This window comes from Rhinolophus hipposideros, assembly GCF_964194185.1.
Source record: "Rhinolophus hipposideros genome assembly, chromosome: 11".
Lineage (NCBI taxonomy): Eukaryota > Metazoa > Chordata > Mammalia > Chiroptera > Rhinolophidae > Rhinolophus > Rhinolophus hipposideros.
The window spans coordinates 52,421,075-52,442,245 of NC_138057.1; the positions used below are offsets into that span (position 1 = coordinate 52,421,075).

General features: G+C 39.3%; 1 protein-coding gene across 6 annotated transcripts in view; it reads right to left on the reverse strand.

Annotated features, from left to right (window-relative positions):
• The window catches only part of RNF38 (ring finger protein 38), a 118,315-nt gene that overhangs the window by 55,412 nt on the left and 41,732 nt on the right, over nt 1-21,171 (reverse strand). For 5 of the 6 annotated variants that reach the window (XM_081065545.1, XM_081065543.1, XM_081065546.1 and 2 more), the window contains exon 2: nt 13,762-13,832. In XM_081065545.1, coding sequence (XP_080921671.1) covers nt 13,762-13,832 — 71 coding nt within the window. Of the gene's footprint in view, nt 1-2,099; nt 2,137-13,761; nt 13,833-21,171 lie in introns of those variants that run through there. The other variant, XM_081065548.1, reaches the window with a different exon arrangement.

The following is a 21,171-nucleotide window of genomic DNA, read 5'->3' on the forward strand; positions in this document are numbered from 1 at the left end:
TTACTCATATTAATACTTGCCAACTTAAAGTTTAGCTATAAAAAAAGGATGGGTACAGAAACCTCAACAAGTACAGAAACACAAACTACATTCTAGAATCACAGCGAGTATCAGAGGTGGAGAAACCAGAGCGATCACTTAAATCCAACTCTCATATTTTACAGATGAGGACCTGAAGCCCCCATGGCTAGTTTATGGCAAAACTTATTCAAGTACGGCCTCTAAGAGGCTACCAATTCTCTTACAAGTTAGTCTTACAGAAAATTATAGAAATAAACTTAAAATCCACCCCCTGTATGACTTAATAGGTTTTCAAAAAGTGAAATATATTATGCTAATAAATTTATAAGCAAGAACTAGAGAAAGGAGTACATGAAATGATACAATGCTCACTTGAAAATCCAGTTAATAATTTCATCTTTTGATTTCAAGTACATCCCAGCTTCACTGCAACTGATCCGATACCTATATTTAGTCTTGTATTGTTACTTCTATAGAAGTCCAATTTCTTCCATTAGACCATGTTCTCCAAACACAGGAACAATTTCAGTTTGATTCCAACTGCCCCTAGATTCTTACTGTTTTGATTTCATAAAAACTGTATGAATAGATTTTTTTTTAAAGCCTAGTTATCAAGGCTGCTTGTTATTTAGAGGAATTTTATGGTAAATGTGTTAATAGTCACTGCAATCAAGGTCAAATAGTACCTAAAAATGCCTGCACTTCTAAGGTAACAAACGAGTGTATATTAGTTACATACACTTAAATTTTCATAGGTTAAGTGCACCTCTTTAAGAAAAATGAAAAGGCGATTCTCATATGATGCCAACAAGGACATGTAAGTATTCATGTTTCTATTCATGACAGAATTAGCATACCCAACTTTTTTTAAACTTTTGTTTATTTAAGTGTATTTTTCCAGGACCCATTAGCTCCAAGTCAAAGAGTTGTTTCAATCTAGTTGTAGAGGGCGCAGCTCACAGTGGCTTCATGTGGGGATCAAACCCGCAACCTTGTTACCAGCGCTGCACTCTAACCACTGAGCTAACCGGCCGCCCCCAGCATACCCAACTTTTACTGAATAACATACCATCATTTTTGCAGCACAAAGAAAAGGCGAGGTCCCTTACAAGTCCTACACATGGAAATGAAAACTTTATTCTTTGGCCCTCAATAATTTGAAAAACTCCTGTCTCAAAACCATCCTCGCTCCTTCTCCAGCCCTGAAAGGAAGAGCGTCCATGCCCTGAGAACAAAATGTAGCCTGTCCAGAAACGCGCGGATAGAAGTCAGGACCCTCCCGATCTGGTTCCGCGTTCTCCTGGGTGACATCACTTCACCTGCGCCTCGCAAAAAGGGAGGGAGCCAGAGAGCAAGGCCATCTGCTAGGAGCAGCGGGTCGACGCTCCTGCTGGCTGCGCCCTCACCTCCTCACTGCAGTCCCGGGAACAAAGAGCGGCGGGGCGACTGGGCCGCACCCCACCGAGCACCGGACAACTACACCTCTGCTCGGTCGCAGGGAGCGGCCTGGGAGGCTCCCAACGGCCTGCAGCTCGGCCCATCCCGCCCTCGCGGGGCACCAACGGCCCAGCTACCAGTACCTGCAAGGGAAGGTTCCGCCCAGCGGGGGTGCTCCCGCGGCTCCTCGCTGGGCCGCCGCCTCCTATTGTGACCGCTCTCCCCGCCAACGGCCAGCTCGCCAGATCCCTTGTACCCGGGCCTCCTCACCCCCAGAACCCGGGCTCTGACCGAGGCGCTGTCACGGCGCTTCCTTCTTTCCGGCACCATCACACGGGCCGCGCCAGGAAATGACCGCTGCAAGCCCAGAGCTGACACAGTCGGCTAACGCGTCGGGGGCTCCATCCTCTCCGCCCCCGGGCTCTAACCGCCAGGTCGCTACCCTGCCCCGCACCGCTGCACGCGGGACCCCGCCCCGTTGCACCCCTCCCCGGTGCTCGCGGGCCGCGCGCCGGCGCACTAGCCTCTGCTGCGCGCGCAGGCGACGCCCCTCCCCGCTAGGCCGCAAGATGCACGAACACGCGGCCCTCCCACTGCTCGGTTCGGGGTTGCGCTCGCTCCGCCCCTCCGCCCGGACAAACCTAAAGAACACAGCGCGAGAGATCGCCAGATGCTCCACCTCTTTCCCACTAGATTCGGCTCCCGGCGGAGCCCCCTTTGTTTCCACCCCGCCGGACAGGGGGCGGGGCGGGGCTGCGCGAGTCCCAGCGCGACTCAGACAGACCAGTTCCGGCAACAGAACTCGTCACGCGGGGCCGCCACGCAGCCCCGCCCCAGACCGCGTCCCGCGCCCAGACACCACCGCACAGCGGGAAGGGCCGCGTTTGTTTCCCAGTTCCGGCACTTCTCTCCTAAAATTGTTGCTGTTGGTCTGTGCCTCCCACCTCCAAAACTCAGCCATCAAACAGTAACTGACCTCGCTCAAATTCACAATATGTACTCATGTGGACCGAGGAATTTTTATTGAGGTAGAGGGAGGTGATTAGTCCCACAATTGGAGCGAGCTGGTTCGGACCCAACCTGCCTGACTGTGAGGCTTAATTAAAAGTGACCGCAGTTAGTATTCAGACCATACTGAGGATGAGAATGAGATAGGAACGAAGATGGAAACCTGCTTGGTGGCCTGATCACGTTAACGGTCTAGAAGAGGAAGACCTTCCATAAAAGCATAATAAATACAAGGAAAAGATAGCAAGTGGTATCGAAGGAAAGGAGGTCGGTGAAGGGTACATTATGGAAGAAGTGGGCTTTAAGCAGATAAGAATTAGATTATGTCTTCAAGGATGGTGATGAGATTTTACAGTGGTCCAATCAGCAAAAAATCCAGCTTCTAGTTCCCTTGGCATTACTTAAACTAGTCTCCCCGTTCTAGGCCTCAGCTGCTTCCAGTAGAAAATTAGGGAAACAGACTAAAATGATGTTTTATGACCCTCTGAACCTCTATGTAAGAAGAACATTACATAGTGATTATTTGTCTCCCTTTATCAGACTGAGCACTCTAATCCCAAAGTCCAAACCTACAGCTCGAAACACAACAGCAGGTGCTTAGCAACTGTTGAATCAAAGTTCCAGCAAAAACATCACAGGCTTTTACAATTCTCGGACAAAGAAAATCTAGAGTGACATAACAGGCTCCTATGAACACAACCCCTTCTCCAGCCCCACACCACCATTATGAAGCCCAGTTATATAGCTGACTCTTCCCCCAAAGTCTGCTCTGCAGTCTCCAAATATTCACTTTTTTTAATTTTCCATTTCATGGTCGAGTCACACCTTTAGATGCATACAACATACATTCTCTCTTTCTAACCTCTGAATCCCTCACAACTCTCTCCACTGCTGTGGGCTGGCTTAGCGTTACAGATCTTCCAGCAGAAACTCAGCGGCACAAGCATCTACATACCCTGTTTCCCCAAAAATCAGACCGAGCCGGACGATCAGCAGTAATGCGTCTTTTGGAGCAAAAATTAATAAGACCCAATCTTATTTTGGATCGCATAAGACCAGGTCTTATATTAATTTTTGCTCCAAAACACGCATTAGAGCTGATTGTCCGACTAGGTCTTATTTTCGGGGAAACAGCGTAATGCAGACTACCCTGAAACTGCTTTTCTTGTATACATGGATATCTATATGATCCAAGGGTAAAAAGGGGTGGGGGACAGGGCAAGGTTGTAGGGGTGGGGAGGACTGAGAAAGGGAAGGGAAATTACCATTTGGGGAGTTAGTTGTCCAGTCCTAAGAGTTAGATTCCTCAAGTGCTAAATCTCAGCAGCAAAAATCTAGAGTCCTCCAGGGTTCCTAACTCTTAAATTTACGTGAATGTCCCTGGGCTTTAGCCAATCCTTTGTGAGGCAAACTCCTTCAGAACCCTTCTCAAATGGTTAAGATGTAAACAATGTTCCCACACCTTAGGGTTGGATAGTTTGAAATGTGTACTGTAATCTCGTTTCTAATTGATTTTCTTAACCAGAAAATCTGGTGCCCTGCTAATAAACACCCAAGGATAAGCTTTAAGGGGGGCCAATTATACCAGAGCTATTGCTCAACTCCAGTCCACCTCTGATTTTATTTGGTGTCCGTTCAAAAAAATGGGAAGCCTTGTTGGAGAGATGTCCAATAAACTTTCGGCAATGATGGAAATGTTTGACATTTGCACCATCGAAAAGGTAGCCACAAGCTACATGTGGCTACTGAGTACGTGAAATGGGTCTAGTGCAACTAATGAATTGACCAGGATCAGTTTAAATAGTCATATGTGGCTAGGGGACAGCACAGCACTTGCAGGAATAGCTGCTTGTGACAAGAACTTCTTCAGAATTCTGACTCAAAGACTACCGGCCCTTTCAAATTGGTTTTCACAAGAGAAGTGAAACAATCCGTCAATGACTACTAAAAACTTCTTTCTGAGATAGCCAAGTCATTTAAGTCCCCTCACTTTTAAAATAAAAATACTGGTATCCTCTGCTTTTCAAAAGTCTGCTTTACTGTACTTCACTTTTATGAAAGACCTACATTTTGTGGTACCTGTTTTCGCTAACTGAAAAAAATCCAAAGATGATTTTCACTTTTAGGAAAAAACGGCGAAAAGCACAAATAGCATTCAGCATGTTTTGCAGCAGTCTAGTAGGGGCAGTGTGCACCCCTAGCAGCGGGACTGGCCGCCAAGCTCCTTCCCCAGAACTACACTCAGCAGCTCAGCATCAAGCTGCCTGAGCTCTGAACGTTGTGAACATCTGTGCTTTCCCTCAGTTTATCTTGTGCATCCATTAGCAAGGAGTGCCCTTAGGTAGTTGCTTCTTCACTTGATGCCATTTTGGCTTACGGAAGGTTTCGCAGGGATGCTCTACTTTCGGATACCAGGGGAAACCTGTGTACCAATATATTGCTTACCAAATAGGAAAATATTGTAGTTCCTTCAAGTGTGTCTCTGGTCACTGGGAATGTGTACCATTCTAAAATGTGGGAATAACAGCTGAGATTTTGATTGGGCTGGATTGCATCTTGATAAATTAAGGGGTACTGATATCTTTACAATATTGACTCTAATCTATGAGCAAATGCATCCTTATATTGCTTGAGTTGTTAATTTTTTTCAGTATGCTTAACAGTTTTCTGTAGAGGTATTGTACATTTTGTGCTTAGGTTTATTCTAGGTTTTATATATAACTATTAATTCTAATAGTTTATATTAATTCTTTTGAGTTTTCTATACATACAGTCCTGTTGGCATTAAATAATAACTGTTCAATTTCTTTCTTTCCAACACATTTTCCTTTTCTATGTCTTGTCTTATTGCACAGGCTAAAAGGACAACTTCACTTAGGAAAAAGTCCTGGAAGTACACACTGTTCCCCAATAAAGTCTTGTTCCCCTTCCCCAATAAAATCTTAAAAAAAGAGAGATCCTATTTAAAAACACATTGGGATACATAATATAATACCATATAGCTCAGAAAGTATATATAAAATTAACAAATCTTTAAGTAAATGTAGGTAAATATCTAGAGACACATTTCTTAAACATGAAAGCAATGAAATACATTTCAAAGAACTATACCAATAGATTTGCTCCTAAAATAATTTTAAATTTCTGTATGGGAAAAAAATTCATTAAAACAAAAAGCTGAGATTTTTTCGTTGTTGTTGTTGCAAATATGATGAATGATTAATGTCCCGATACACAATGAATAGGAACACAGCAATATCCCCAAAGAAGAGAAAATATGCAAAACAGTTTTTAAAAAAGCAATACAAATGACTAATGAACAAATGAACGTATGAAAAGCTATACTACTTTAGTAGTTATCAAAGAAATACACATTAAAACAATTTAGCACCATTTCTCATCAATCATATAATAAAAAAGTCCTTTGTGATACTCATCCTTTTGTTCAATTCTACTCTAGTAATCTAGGCTCAAGAAATAGATCATTCAAAACTTATTGCAAACCTATAGTAATCAAAACACTGTGGTACTGGCATAAAGACACAGAGACCAATGGGATAGAACAGAGAGCCCAGAAACCCTTACAAATATGGTCAAACAATATAGACAGCTTGCTAAGACCATTCAATGGGAAAAGAACAGACTTCTCAACAATGAAGTTGGGTAAACTGGATATCCATATGCAGAACTAAGACAGACCCTTACTTACCTTATACTATACGTTGAAATTTACCCAAAATGAGTCAAAGATCTAAACATAAGAGCTAAAACTAGAACTTTTAGGAAAAAAACAGAGAAAAAGCTTCATGACGTTGGATTTGGCAATGATTTCTTGGATATGACACCAAAAGGGCAGGCAACAAAAGAAAAAAATAGATAAATTGGATTACTTCAAAATAAAAATTTCAGTGCAAAGAACACAATCAAGAGTGAAAAGGCAACCTACAAAATGGGAGAAAATATTTACAAATCATATGTCTGATAAGGGATCAATATCCTAATATGTAAAGAACTCCTACAACTGAATAACAAAAAAATAAAACCTGATTTTAAAAATGGGTAAAGGACTTGAACAAAGAAGATATACAAATGGCAATAAGCACATGAAACGATGTTCAACATCACTACTCAGTAGGGAAATGTACATTAAAACCACAATGAGGTACTGCCTCACACACATTAAGATGGCTCCTATTTTAAAAAAACAAACAAACAAACAGAAAATAAGTGTTGACAAGGATGTGGAAAAACTGGAATCCCTATGCATTTGTTTGTGGGGATGTAAAATGATGCAGGTGCTATGGAAAACAGCATAGCCGTTCCTCAAAACATTAAAAAAAAAAATGATCCAGCCATTCCACTTCTGAGTATATACTCAAAAGAATTGAAAGCAGGGTCTCAAAGAGCTATTTGTACACGCATGTTCCTAGCAGCATTATTCACAATAGCCAAAATGTGGAAACAACCCAGGTGTCCATTCATGGATAAATGAGTAAACAAAATGCTGTATACATACAATGGAATATTCTTCAGCCTTGAAAAAGAAGGAATCCCGATCCATGCTTCAATGTTGGTGCACCTTGACAACATGATGCTAAGTGGAATAAGCCAGTCACAAGAAGACAACTACTGTATGATTCCACTTATATGAGGTACACAGAGCATTCAAATTCATAGAGACAGAAAGTAGAACAGTGGTTGCCAGGGGCTGGGAGGAGAGGAGGATGAGGAGTTATTGTTTAATGGACCTGGAGTTTCCGTTTTAAAAGGTGAAGAGAGTTCTGGAGATTCATTGCACAACAATGTGAATGTACTTACCACTACTGAACTGTACACTTAAAAATGGTTACGATGATAAATCTTATGTTAGGCGTATTTTATTACAACTATAAAAGAAAATCTCATCACAGCAGCAAAAGCGGTGTTTAAAAAATATAAGCCAGATCATGTTCCTCCTTTGCTTAAAACCTTCCAAGGGTTTCCATAACCAGCAGAATAAAATCTTAAAGTTCTTTCCCTGACTTACCAAGATACACATGAGCTGGCCTGTGCCTACCTCTTGAACTGCATCTCTCACCACTTCCACCCTCATCCACCTCGCTGGTGCACATCAGTCTTCCTTCTGTTTACACAATCTTCCTAGCCCTAGGGCCTTTTGACAGCTGTTTCCCCTCCCTGGAACTTGTTCCTTCTTATCATTCAGCTCTTAGCCTAAGTGTCACCTTCTTAAGGGCCTTCCCTAGCACCTAATCTAGAGGAGCCAGCTGCTCAATTACGAGCACAGCACTTGCGAGTATCTGATCATTTACTAGTTTATATATACAGTTCACTTTCTGCCCCTTCCACAAAAATATAAGCACTAGAAAAACCAGGAGCTTCCTTGTCAGTCTTTTCACCACTGTATCCTGGTGACTCAACAGTGCCCGGCACATAGTAGGCACTTAATAAATATGTGCTGAATGAATGTATAAGTTTTCTTTTTTAAATGATCTAACGCTCCATAATTAAAGACACATTAAGTAAATTCCCATGGAGCCTTAGGATGGAACCTTATACAACCATTTTAACTGATGTTTCAAGTATATATAGTGTGCAGATTATATTTTCCAAGATGGCCATCGTAAATTCTCCTGCCTTTCATTCTCTTCTTATAACATTATGTTGACATTCCTCCTCAGCGGTGGGGCTGATGTTTCCTCCTCTTGAATTTGGGCAGGCCTGTGACTAAAGTGGAAATAATGCTTTGCGACCTGCAAAGTTAGGTCATAAAAGGTCATACAGCACCTGCCTGGTCCTCTTGGGATAGTCACTCTTGGAATCAAGCCGCCGTGCTGTGAAGAAGCCAGGCTACATATAGGAGCTCAGGTCGCTAACCCCAGCTGAAGCCCCAGAATCAATCTTCAGACATGTAAGTAAGGACTTCAAGATGACTCCAGCCTGAGCCACCATTTGACTGCAACTGCATGAGAAACTCCACACAAGAGGCACCTAGCTAAGGATAGGAAACCCCAAAACCATTCAAGATACTAAAAATATGCTTTGCAACACTGAGTTTTAGGGTAATCACTATCACAGATAATTAGAACACTTTACCTTTATTTTAACCATGCAGAGAAATACTTGAAGGAAAAATACTATGTTAAGAGTAATTTATTGAAAAATGGTGAGTTTGCTTATGACAGTCTATTTCTATGTATTTCCCCAAATTTCCATAATGGACACAAGTATTAGGTTGGTGCAAAAGCAATTGCGGTTTAAAAGGTTAAAAATAATTGCAAAAACTGCAATTACTTTTGCACCAACCTAAGAACTATAAAATTGGGGGAATGGGGCGATTTAATGGGGTTTTTTTTGTTTGTTTTTTTAAGGACAAGTGGCAAGAATAAAAGATCCATAACTGACTTTTATTAACTAACTATGGAGGATTTAGGAATGTACAAAAAGCATATAAAAAGATGCTCAGCAGCATCATTAATCATTAGAGAAATGCAAATTAAAACCACAATGAGATGCCACTTCACACTCACCACAATGGCTATCATTTAAAAGAGAGTCAAAAAGTGTCGGCAAGGATATGAAGAAACTGGAACCCTAAGGCATTTGCTGGAATGCAAAATGGTGCAGCCACTTTTGGAAAAAAAGTTGAACAGTTCCTCAAAATGTTAAACAAAAATCTGTCCTGTGACCAACTAAACAAAAACATACTTACACGCAAAAGTTCACAGCAGCATTGTTCATAATAATCAAAATATGTAAACAAATATCTATCAACTAGTGAATAAACAAAATGTGTTATATCCATACAATGGAATACTATTCACCCATGAAAAGGAATGAAGTACTGATTCATGCTACAACACTGATGAGCCTTGAAATCATGCTAAGTGAGAAAAGCCAGACACAAAAGGCCACATATTGTATGACTCTACTTACAGGAAATGTGCAGAATAGGCAAATCTATAGAGACAGATTAGTGATTGCCAGGAGCTTGAGGTGGAGGGGGAGAATAATGGGGAGTGACTGCTAATTGGTACTCGTTTTTGAGGGGATAAAAACGTTCTGAAATTAGATGGTAGGGATAGTTGTTCAACTCTGAATATATTAAAAACCACTGAAATAAACCACTTTAAAGCAGTAGATTTTATGATATGTGACTTATAGCTCAATAAAGCTGTTATTTAAATTTTTTTACGAGCAAAAACTTTAAAGCATGTTTTCTGATGTTATAGGAACTATTAAATCAGCTCGCTATGTTATTCAAATTATCCTTATTGTTTTGCCTCCTGTGATGGACAAATCTTAAGGTGATCATTAGTCATGCCCTTGTATAACCCCCTCCCACTTATGCAGTCAAAACCTGAGACTTGCTTCTAAACTAAAGAATATGGCAAAGGTGATGGGATGTCACCTGTGATTATGTTTCATTATATAAGACATCATTTCAGCCGACGGGAAAGATTATCTCGTCTAGAAGAAGCAAACAGACCTGCTGTCAAGTGTACACGGACAGGATCACGTGGTAGGGAACTGTGGACAGCCTCTACGACCTGTGGTTGACTTCCAGTCAATAGCCAGTAAGAAGCTGGGGTTCTCAGTCAGACAGCCTCACAGAAATGAATTCTGCCAACAACCTGAATGAACTTGGAGGGAGCAGATCCCTCCCTAGTTGAGAACTCCAGATAAGAAAGAGTAAGGTCCAGGAGACACCTTGATTGCAGTCTTGTGAGACCCTGAGCCGAGAACCCAGCTCAGCCTTGCCTCAACTGGTGATTCGGGAAAGCTATGGATAATAAATGTGTGTTGTAAGCTGCTACATTTATGGTAATTTGTTACATAGCAATAGAAAATCAATACATCTACTGTCAACACACTAACCTCTTAACTGGTATTCCTACTTCCATGGCATCTGTACACTCCACAGCTGTGATTTTGTCAATTTTTTATTGTACTTTTATGAGCTTTGGCTTAAACATTTATAGTGTGATGGTTCATGACTGTTCTACCAGATTAATAACCTTTGCTTTGAATTCTATTTAAAACGTCACTCCTGCTTTCTCCCTATTTGCATATGCTTGATACTATCTTTGCTTATCTTTTACTTTCACTTTTCTGTGTCATTTTGTTTTTAGGTATGTCTCTTGTATAAAGTATATATAGGTGACATTTTGCTTTTTTACCCAGTCTATCATTTAATAGCCAAAAGAAATTCACATTTATTATAACTGATTAATTTTGTCATATTATTTTGTTGTTTAGCCTTACTTATTTCCTTTAAAACCTTTCTTTTTCATTAATAAATCAAGTTTTATACTCCTTTATTTTTCTTCTTTTAAAATTATACACCTTAGTTGTTTTCCACTACTATTAAACATAAATACCAAGAATAAAACAATTTTATGAATTAGTCCCACTCCCACTACTTTTTAAATGGATAAATAATGCTCATTTGTTAAAAATTCTAATTCCTATCTTAAGCTAGAGGATCTTTCTCTACCCCCTTTTCTCTACCATGGAATAATTGAGGGACTTAAGTACATACTTGTGTTCCTAAGAAACTGCCTGTAAAACAATTTACTGTGTGTTTAATTTTTTGCTGTTGTGTGAACTGCTGTGCCCAATATAAACTGATGAATATGAGAGTTTACAGTATTTAATAGTAAACCTCAGAGCTGGAATCAGTTCCTTCCAGTACTATAGGATACAAGCCGATGTATGTCAGCAGAGAAACTTAAATTGGAAAATAGGCCAAGCCATAAAATTTGGGGACTTGCCACCACTTACACGGCTATAGAAGGGAGGCCCAACAAATGGACGCGCCCACTTTCTCCTTCCTGACCCCTGGTTCCATTCCTAGTCACACTTGGAGTAGTTAAAATTGAGGCAACTTTTAAGAAAAATCATCTTTTAGTCCCAAATCTGAGAAATGGACTATGCCTGAAAATGAAGTGAGGATAGTAAGCAAAGCATCAGTGTGTTCTGACAATGTATTCAGAAGAGCGCAGGAATTATTTTACAGGACTGTATCAGAGGCAGAAGATCTGCACGAGCCCTAGCATTGTAGGGTGACTCCTGAACAACTCGTTTCTCCCACTTGGGTCACAGCTTCCAATTTTATTTTTAAAAGAGGGTTGGATTAGGTGTGCTCTATAATCCCTTCCATTGAGAGAGAGAGAGAGAGAGAGAGAACAACCAAGCAATATGTATTAGGCAGCAAGTTCATTTTGTTTTTGCAAAACCAATACACGTTAGTTACAGAAAGAAATAAGTCAGAAGCTGTTGCAAATATAGAAATGTGATTGTTAAACATTCCACCCACCACTCTCCTCCCCAGAATGATGCCTGATGATCGTATTCAAAGCAATCTGTACCATCCAACTCAGTGCTCCTCATCCCACTTTTTCTGCTCTGCATTTTCTTTAATCCACTGTGCTTTTTCTAACATACTATATAATTTATGTATTATGTTTATTTTTATTGTCTGCCTCCCCCAGTTAGACTGTACACTCATGAAAAAAACAGCAATCTTCATTTGTTTTGGATATTGATGCATTCGCTAAGTGCCTAGACACATAACTGCCAATCAATAAATATTATTTACTGACTGAATCAGATGAATAAATTATAAATATAGTCAAGAGATCTTAATCAATTTGCTCCATTTCCCTCTGGGAAACCATCTTAAGTATACCCATGGTAAGCAGGAGAGAGAAGAGAGCAGTTTCTGAAAGTTCTTTGATATACTAACTAGGTTACAAAATCCCTTCAACTTCTCTTCTCCCTTCCCATGTATCTCAGGAACAATCCCATCTCCTAAAAGCACAAAATCAGTCATACAAAGATTCAGAAATTAAGAGGAAAACCATTTTAAAGTAGATGGAAAGTATCTGGCAGAGACAGACAGAAATCTCATCTCCAGGCTGTAAACCAGGAGACAGAACAGGGCACAGTCTGGCTTTCCCACTGTAAATGAACAAATGCAGAGAGGCATATTATACTTAGCAGGGGAAAGAAAATTTAACCCCAAAATATCTTCACAATTAGGAAACACAACTGTTTACAGTATTACTGACCTAAAGTGATTTTTGTCTTTCCCCTCTATCATCATTCTTATTTTCAAATGCTCATTTCTAAAATCTGTGATATAGTAAAGTTTATAGAGAAAACCACATATTATCCAAAAGTCTCATTCAGTGGCTTGCTTCTAAAAGAAGTTAAAAGTTAAACCCATGCCTCTGGATTACTATAATAATAAAAGAGACTCTGGAATGCTAAAAGCATACCACTCTCGCTGTTAACAGAATGAAATCTGTCAGAGCAAAGCTCACAAAGACAGAGAGCAACACAGAACAAAGAAAACCATTTGGAAAATCCCAATGATCAACCAACTTCTTGATCTAGGTCCAACAGGATGAGGGGAGGAGGATCTTGATTAAAACAGCAGAGAAAAAGATCGCTTGGATTGGTCTGCCTGCGGAAACTACCAAGGGAGTGATACATTCTTGCACACAAGACACAGGAAATGGGAGGGAAGCCGCCAGAAACTGATGGTGGAAAATACTAAAGTTAAGCCTACCCAACATCAGCGGCCAGATGTTCCAAACACCAAGCCCACATTAGTATCTATGGCAAGGGCTGGGCCATCAAGGGTGCTGATGAGCACTGGAAAACCCCCAAAGACCAAGTTTCTTTAGAGATAAAACAGAAGCAAAACACCAAAATGAAACAAAACCACCAAGAGTTTGGACATGATTTAAAACAAAGAAACAAAACCAGGCCCAAAGCAGGTTTCTTTTGCATGAATCGGACAGGTTCCATTCTCATTTCTCAACATGTAAATTGGGCTTTGGAAACAGAGCCCGCAAAAAACTAAGTATGAAAAGAAACCATAATCTAACACGATCGACTATAAAAATTAACCAAACTGGAATGTCTAAGATATTTCAAATTGAAAACATACAAATTGATTAGACAGTTATCAGCTTTGGGAGCTCTTGTTAATATAGTAAGATAATCTATTCAGGCTGTGCAAGAAAAGAAGAAGCATGGTGAGGGGAACTGGGAGGGGGTAAGGACATGGAGGGTTTACCAAGAGTCTAGCCCACCTCCTGGGAATTGGTTCTCGTTTTCTGGAACAGTCTAATAATCTGACACAAAAACCAGCAAGGCCCTTTGCATCTCAACATTGTGCCCCCCAAGTCCCACTCTCCTGGCCCTACGCCCAGAGTTGTACGAGTGAGTCTAGTCACATAAGGGCAGCATGCATTTCACCAGGGGAAACATCAACACGGACCTCACCTTGTCAGTGTCATCATGACAAATGTGGTCGTGATGGATGGACTGGCACTGAAAAGAAGCACCAATACTACCTACAAGAGAAAGGGAGGAAAAGTTAAGATGCAATAATTCCTTACATTTATACTGCTTTTCCAATTAAAAGTGCTTTTAAATCCATTATCCCATCTAATCTTCAACAATACTCGGAAGTAGACAGGATAGAGATTATTATTCTTGCAGTTTAACGTGCAAAACAAAACACAGAGAAGCTGACTTGTGTAAAGTAGCAGTCAGTGAAATAGCAGGTCTAAAACTAGAACCCTGTTATTCAAACCCCTAATCCACCTCTTACCACTATACTGAGTGGTTCGCTTTCAAAGTAAGGCCACCTAAATAAGCACAACAGCCCCCAATAAGGCAAACTTCTTTTTAGAAGAAAAGGTATACCACTTTTCAGACTACACATGCTTTCTTTGAGAAAACAATTGACCCTATAAATTCTCACCATATAAATAACATGATACAAAATCATAAGATTATAAAAAGGTTTTATTAATTTAAGTGTAAACATTTTTAACACACCCAACCATTTGTTAATTTGAAGAACTATCTCTTAATAACCACTGCTCTATAACAATATTTTTAATTAATAGGAAAACAAATGATTATTCAATAAATGATTGGAACTGATTAGTCATTTGAAAAAATTTTCCATTCCTATCTCACATCATATAGAAAAATTGTGGCTCAAAGTTCCATGCAAATCTAAAAAATGAAACCAGTGTTGTTGTTTTTATTGTTGACTTTTAAAAAGAATCTTGGAGTAAGAACAACATGAAAGAATATACTAAAACAAGAGGCCATAAATGAAAAGTCAGCACCTATGACTGTGGACCAAAAGATGAGTAAAACTCCTTCTCCTTACGTATGAGAATTTAACTTTGGATTAATCTATTAACCTGCTTAAGACAGCATGCTATCTATGCTACTTGGCAATACTACTTATGATAGAAATTACCAAATTAGTCAACTGCATCTGGAATGGAAGTACAATAGACACTTAGCAGAAAACCATGTTTTTGAGCATGGTTACGTGTTAATTAGGCATGTCCCTTGTAGAGGATCCTAGAAACTATGCCGATGAAGTTCTAGCCACCACCCAATGTGGATATCATTTCTTTCAATCTGAGTTATGAGAAGAGTATTCCAGAAAGTATGCACTGCTACATGGCCTACTGCAAGGACTGCCACTGTAATACTGACAAGTTATAGTTTCTGCGCCATATACCTCTGAATACAATGGTGACGAGTGAAACCTATGGTGGCTTTAGCAGTCTGAATGGGTAAATGTTTATATGAACCTAAGAACATTCCATCACCAGCTCTGTGGACATCACATTGACAAATACCATATTTTGTAAATTTATGATACCATCAATTCTGATCTCCAGTTATTCATATGCCATTGACAATGAATGCTATCAACTAAGTTTGACACCTGTTTTAATACTAGAGATTTTTATTTCACACTTACTTTAATAACTGTTAGAACTTCTTTAAAGATTGATTTTTATCATATATCATTTTTATGCATTCATAAAAAGAAAATGAGAAAAGTATATTGGCAATAACAGAGAAAATTATTTAGGAACTACAAAGGATAAAAAATTCCTTATTAGATAGATTTACCAATTAATTTCTTTAAAAAGTACAGATTCAATAATCCCAAGTGACAGTGACTATTCCTAACCTACTCAGTATAAGTTGTCGCACAACTCATTTTACACTGACATCGATTATAAAATACAAAAAGGATTACAATAAGAAAACAAATTAATCTCAAACACAGGAATACAAATACTAAATAAAATTGCAGCATACAATGTATATGTAGCATAGTGACAACATATACAATATAATGTGTCACCATAATCTATTCATGTTTACCTAAGGAAAGCCTGATTCAAAAAAAGAAAATTTATCAACAAAGAATTAAGGTACAAAACGATGTTTTAAAGTTTGACCTCATCAAAAGACGCTGAAAACACATTTGTTAACATTTATTATCAACTTCTATTTTTCAGAAACAACCTTATTAAGAAGTTTAACAAGTTTTTGCCACTGGATGACAATTTTGGGAAGGATGTGGCAGGGGGAGGTACAATTGCCAAAAAGGTACGTGCAGTTATGAATAATAATAATATAAATCAGAGAGTTCCCTCTGGTACTGATATCAGTTAACATCATTTAACATATTATTCCAAACCCGTGATTTGGAAAAAAAACTATATAACAATGTCCCCAAATATTAAAATCTTCTAGGACACAAGAATGACAAATCAAATCACAACATAAACTATTTTGTCAAAAATACGGTAGATGTGATCCAAGGAGGAGTTAGTAAAACTTATACTTTGTTCTCCTATTAATCTAGTATCATGTAATAGTAAAGTTATACTGTTGAAAAGAATCCTAAGAACAGATGATTGTAAGTATACATTAGGTATCTTTAAAGAGGTACCAAAACAGACATTTCATTCCTACGCAAAACCCAAAACCCACGTATTTAACGTATCATGTCTTTTGTGTTCCTATTGGACACAGTTTAAGAAAGATGAAACTGTGCTGCTAACAGTTCACATCAGACCATCTAATGACTGTGGTGGGGGAACATTACTTGGGATCACGCCAAAATGTAAGACTCCATAGAGCTAGAAAGATGAAGGTTGAGATACATTATTTAGTAACTTAAAAACCTCTTCTGAAAGAGAGTATTAAAATTAAATGAAAAGACGTCCACGTAAAAAAAAAAAACTGAACCTAGACACTGCCCTTCCAGTTTTCACAAAAATTTACTCAAAATGGATCATAGACCTCAATATAAAATGCAAAACTACAAAACTTAGATAACATAGAAGAAATCTAAGTGACCTTGGGTTTGACAATGGATTATGCAACACCAAAAACATACCATGTTTCCCCAAAATAAGACCTAGCCGGACCATCAGCTCTAATGCGTCTTTTGGAGCAAAAATTAATATAAGACTTGGTCTTATTTTACTGATAGTATAATTTAATATAAGACCGGGTCTTATATTAATTTTTGCTCCAAAAGACGCATTAGAGCTGATGGTCCGGCTGGGCCTTATTTTCAGAGAAACACGGTAATCCATACACGAAAAAAATGGGAAAGATGGACTTCATTAAAATTTAAAGCTTCTGCTCTGTGAAAGACACTGTTAAGAGAATGAAAAGACAAAGCTACAGACTGATAGAAAATACCTGCAAAATGCGTATCTGATAAAGGACTGGTATCCAAAAGTATTCAAAGAACTCTTAAAACTCAACAGAAAGAAAACATACAATCCAATTTAAAAATGGGCAGGGTTTCTCTTTGACCTTCTTTCCTGAGTAGCAGAACTCAGTCCTTTACCACTAAGGGAAGGGCCCTTTGCTAGAAAACAACGCAAAACATCCTAGAGGTGAATAAATGCACCCAAGCACCAGCCTCCCTCTCCAGCGGTCCCTGCCCCACAAAACAACGGATGCAGACAGATGGCTCACACTGAGCTGCTGAAGAATGAAATACAGGTCTTAAGGCAGCTTTGGAAAAGCTATTCAGAGAATGAAGTACCCAGCAGCAAAAGAAGAAACCTTCTTTCTACACTAGACAAGGGGGCTAATTTTTGAAACTTGAAAAAAACCTAGTAGAGAACAGCCAAACATATTACATTAAATGACAGTGTTTACCATGAGTTCTCCGATTTTTTTTTCAAATACATTTTATAAAGTTATTATTACTGTTCCAGAACCAGTAAACTGGTGCTCTATTGAAGGCATAAAGCTCATGTCTGAATCCTCTCCCCCTGATGAATGTTGCGTGGCAGGTACCAGAGGCCAGAACGGCAGTATGCGTCCATGCAGACAACGCCTGTTATTCCACCTGGTGACCTGTTCAGTGGTCTGTTCACACCAGCATTACAGTTCTCACTCTAGGCTCTTAACCTGGGACCCAAGGCTTACATGGGAATAAAACTATGTTTATTTCCATTAACGTGAAACTGAAATGTAAAAATTCACTTTATTATGAATAAAGCAACAAACCATATTAGTATTGATAGTACCTGTGACTTTGTCACTAATTAAAACCATATATTTTCACATAATACAGCTGCTGTAGGAATACTGAAATATCTTTTACACTTACCACTATTATGAATTTACAATAGCTATCAGGTCCACTGCTAGAATGTGTTATTTAATACATTAATAAAGATGCAAACATATTCTTATCATAAATTAGGTGGGTTTTTTTTAATTTTATTGGGGAATACTGGGGAACAGTGTGTTTCTCCAGGGCCCATCAGCTCCAAGTCATTGTCCTCCAATCTAATTGTGGAGGGCGCAGCTCACTGGCGCATGCGGGAATCGAACCGGCAACCCTCTTGTTCAGAGCTCGCACTCTAACCAACTGAGCCATCCGTCCGCCCAAATTAGTTTTTAATGTTTTGATAACTACATTCCAGTATAACTGGTTTCCTTTGTAATCTCACGTATTTTATTTTATGCAATTAAAAATATTCTTCTTCCGGGAAAGGGGCCTATACTATCATCTGAGTGCCAAAGGAGTCCACAATACATTCCAAAACTGGTTAAAAACCCACTTTTTAGCAGGCAGAGATGCTGGAACCAGGGGAACAAACTAGATCGGAAGCATTGTAAGGGGAAAGAGAGGCACAACATCCTGGGAAGAATCAGAAAAATGTGAGAAATTGAGGGAAGAGAACAGAAGTGAGGACAAATCAGGATACAGAGCCCAAGGTTTAAAACTAACTAGGGAATACAAAGAGGCCGTGGCTGGACAGTGGTGGGATGTGGGAGATGTTGCAGAGCAACTGCCAGGAATATCAGCTAGTGTTTTTGGTCCACAGGGGCAGGTAGTGATGTAAAGCAGAGACACTGTTTGTCATGTTCTGAGAGACCCACTGCACTGCGAAATCCAAGTCAATTCTGAATCCGCCTCTTTCTTCATCCATTGGCAGCATTTGCCCCAGCCGACTCCACTCTCCTCCTTGAAACCCTTTACTTGGCCTCAGGGAAACTTCCTACATCACTGACTGCAAACTTCTCCGTCCCCTTTGCTGGATACTCCTCATCTCCCCAATTTCTAAAGGTTGTAATGTCCCAAGGACCAATCCTCATACCTCTCTTCTCTATCTACATTCACTGCTTTTGTGATCCCAACTAGTCCCATGGCTGATGACTCCAAAATGTGCATCTCCAAGCCCGGACTCCCCACCTCCCACTCTAAGGAAATCTGTATTTCTATATCCTCTACATATTGAACAGCACACAGATATCTAACCAGCATCTCAAACATAACATGTCCACAACTGAGCTCTTGATCTTCCCCTCCAAATACACCTCTCCTCCAGTTTCATTAAATGGCAGAACCATTCAGCAGCTGTTCTCGCCGAAACCCTTGGCATCATCCTTAACTCCTCTCTTTCACTCACATCCTACATTTGATGAGTTGGCAAATGCTGTTGCCCCATTTTGAAAATATGCCTGAAACTTAACTTTTTAGCATCATCTTCACCACTACTACCTAAATCAAAGCCTGAATTAATGCAGCTGTTTCCTAACTGGTCTTTTTAGTCCCACTCTTTCCCTGTGCATTTTCCTTATCTCCTCCCTAGTCTGTTCTCTACATTGTAGCACCAATGACCTTTTTAAAGATTCAGATGGATGTCACTTCTCTGAAAACCTTGGTTCCTTCTCTCACTCAAAACAAAATCCGACCTTGGTCTCACAAGGTCTCACATGACCTGGCTGTCTATCCCAGACCTTTCTGACCATATCTCCTGCCACTTCTCCTTTCCTAAAAGAAACAAAAACACAGTAAACACACTCATAGCAAATTATCATGCTAGTTAGTATGTAATGTATTTAAAACAATGCCAAACGATACCCTTTGTGAGCAATAATATGGCCTCTTAATGCCAGGCCCATCCAGAACTCACATTCTCCTCTGCTGACATGCAGCGTGCCTTTCCAAATGACATGTTCTATCAAGGATAGTTGAAATGTAACTGAGACTCTTCCGCACACTACTTCGTAAAAAAAAGAAAAATGTCGTATTGAGTTTGTGAAACATAAGCATACAATCTTCTGATACAAACATCAGCAGAAAAACATTGTTGAGACATATGCATATTCCCTGAGTGTAAAAACAAGAGGCATTAAACCATGAAACTGAACCGCAGAGAGGTGGGCCACGTGCACATATCTTTAAAGGTGGTTCGCTCCTTAATTGTCATAAAAGTGTGGTATTTTGAGCACTGTTAGAATTATTCCTCAGTGTGCACATCTGAGATGGGAGTCTGCACTGTCATAATATGTTAATCTAGAAATATGAAGTGGGTCCCTCTTAAGAATATCCTGGACTCAATAGCCAGCTGCCTGTCAACTCAGAAACAAAGATTTGATGGTTTAAAAGTGGAGGGTTTGAACTATAAAATTTGGCAATGGGAAGAGCAGGAACACCAACCTAAGCAACACGTGCTCTCTAAGACCTCTTCTATAAGACAGAAGAAGCAGTTCCCACTGGTCAAAGTTTTACCAATTTAAGCATTGAAAACAACAAAAACACTGTAGCTGACCAAAACACATGCTATCAATGAAAATCCCTGAGTCCCTAATAGTACTCAAAAAAGGGGGGAGGGACATAAAACCTCAAACTATAACCTCTTGAGGTATCTATTAAAACAGCTTCTTCAAAAAATTTGTAAATAAAACTGAAATATTATGCATTTATCCTACCTTTTAAAGTAACCAAATAGCCCTAGTCCTACCTAGTTCTTCATGACAAAAGAATGCTAATACATGTAGAATTAGAAAACATCATTTTGCAAACCCTGTAAAACTGTTGATTCAGGCACCAGTTATCAATTAGGTTAAAACCATTAGGCGAATGGCTGACGGTGATTTGTAAAGTGCCAAAGTAACACTATGCAGGTTATTTGTAAATTGCAGGGAAAACCTAACCATACAATCTATACTCCCATCATCTTAATCCAATGGACAATCTTAGCATTATTAACAATGGTCCAGATATGATTTCTGATGTGATACACTATGAAATTCAGACATAACCTGTTTGGCATTCAAGCAAAAAATACTTCACTTGAATCTATCAAATTACTGGATGTGATTTCCAGTTTACAAGAAATACAGGAGATAGATGAATAAATGACATCACAAGGAAGCAATCACCTCATCCAAATGTTGTTCTGCAGAATAACTGGCTCAGGTTCTCAATAAGTCAGTGGTACTAGTATTTTAAATGGAAAGAGAAAATATAGAAACTATGCTAGATTAAAAGAAACTTAAGGAAAATAATTAGATACATCTTATATAATGTTATTAACC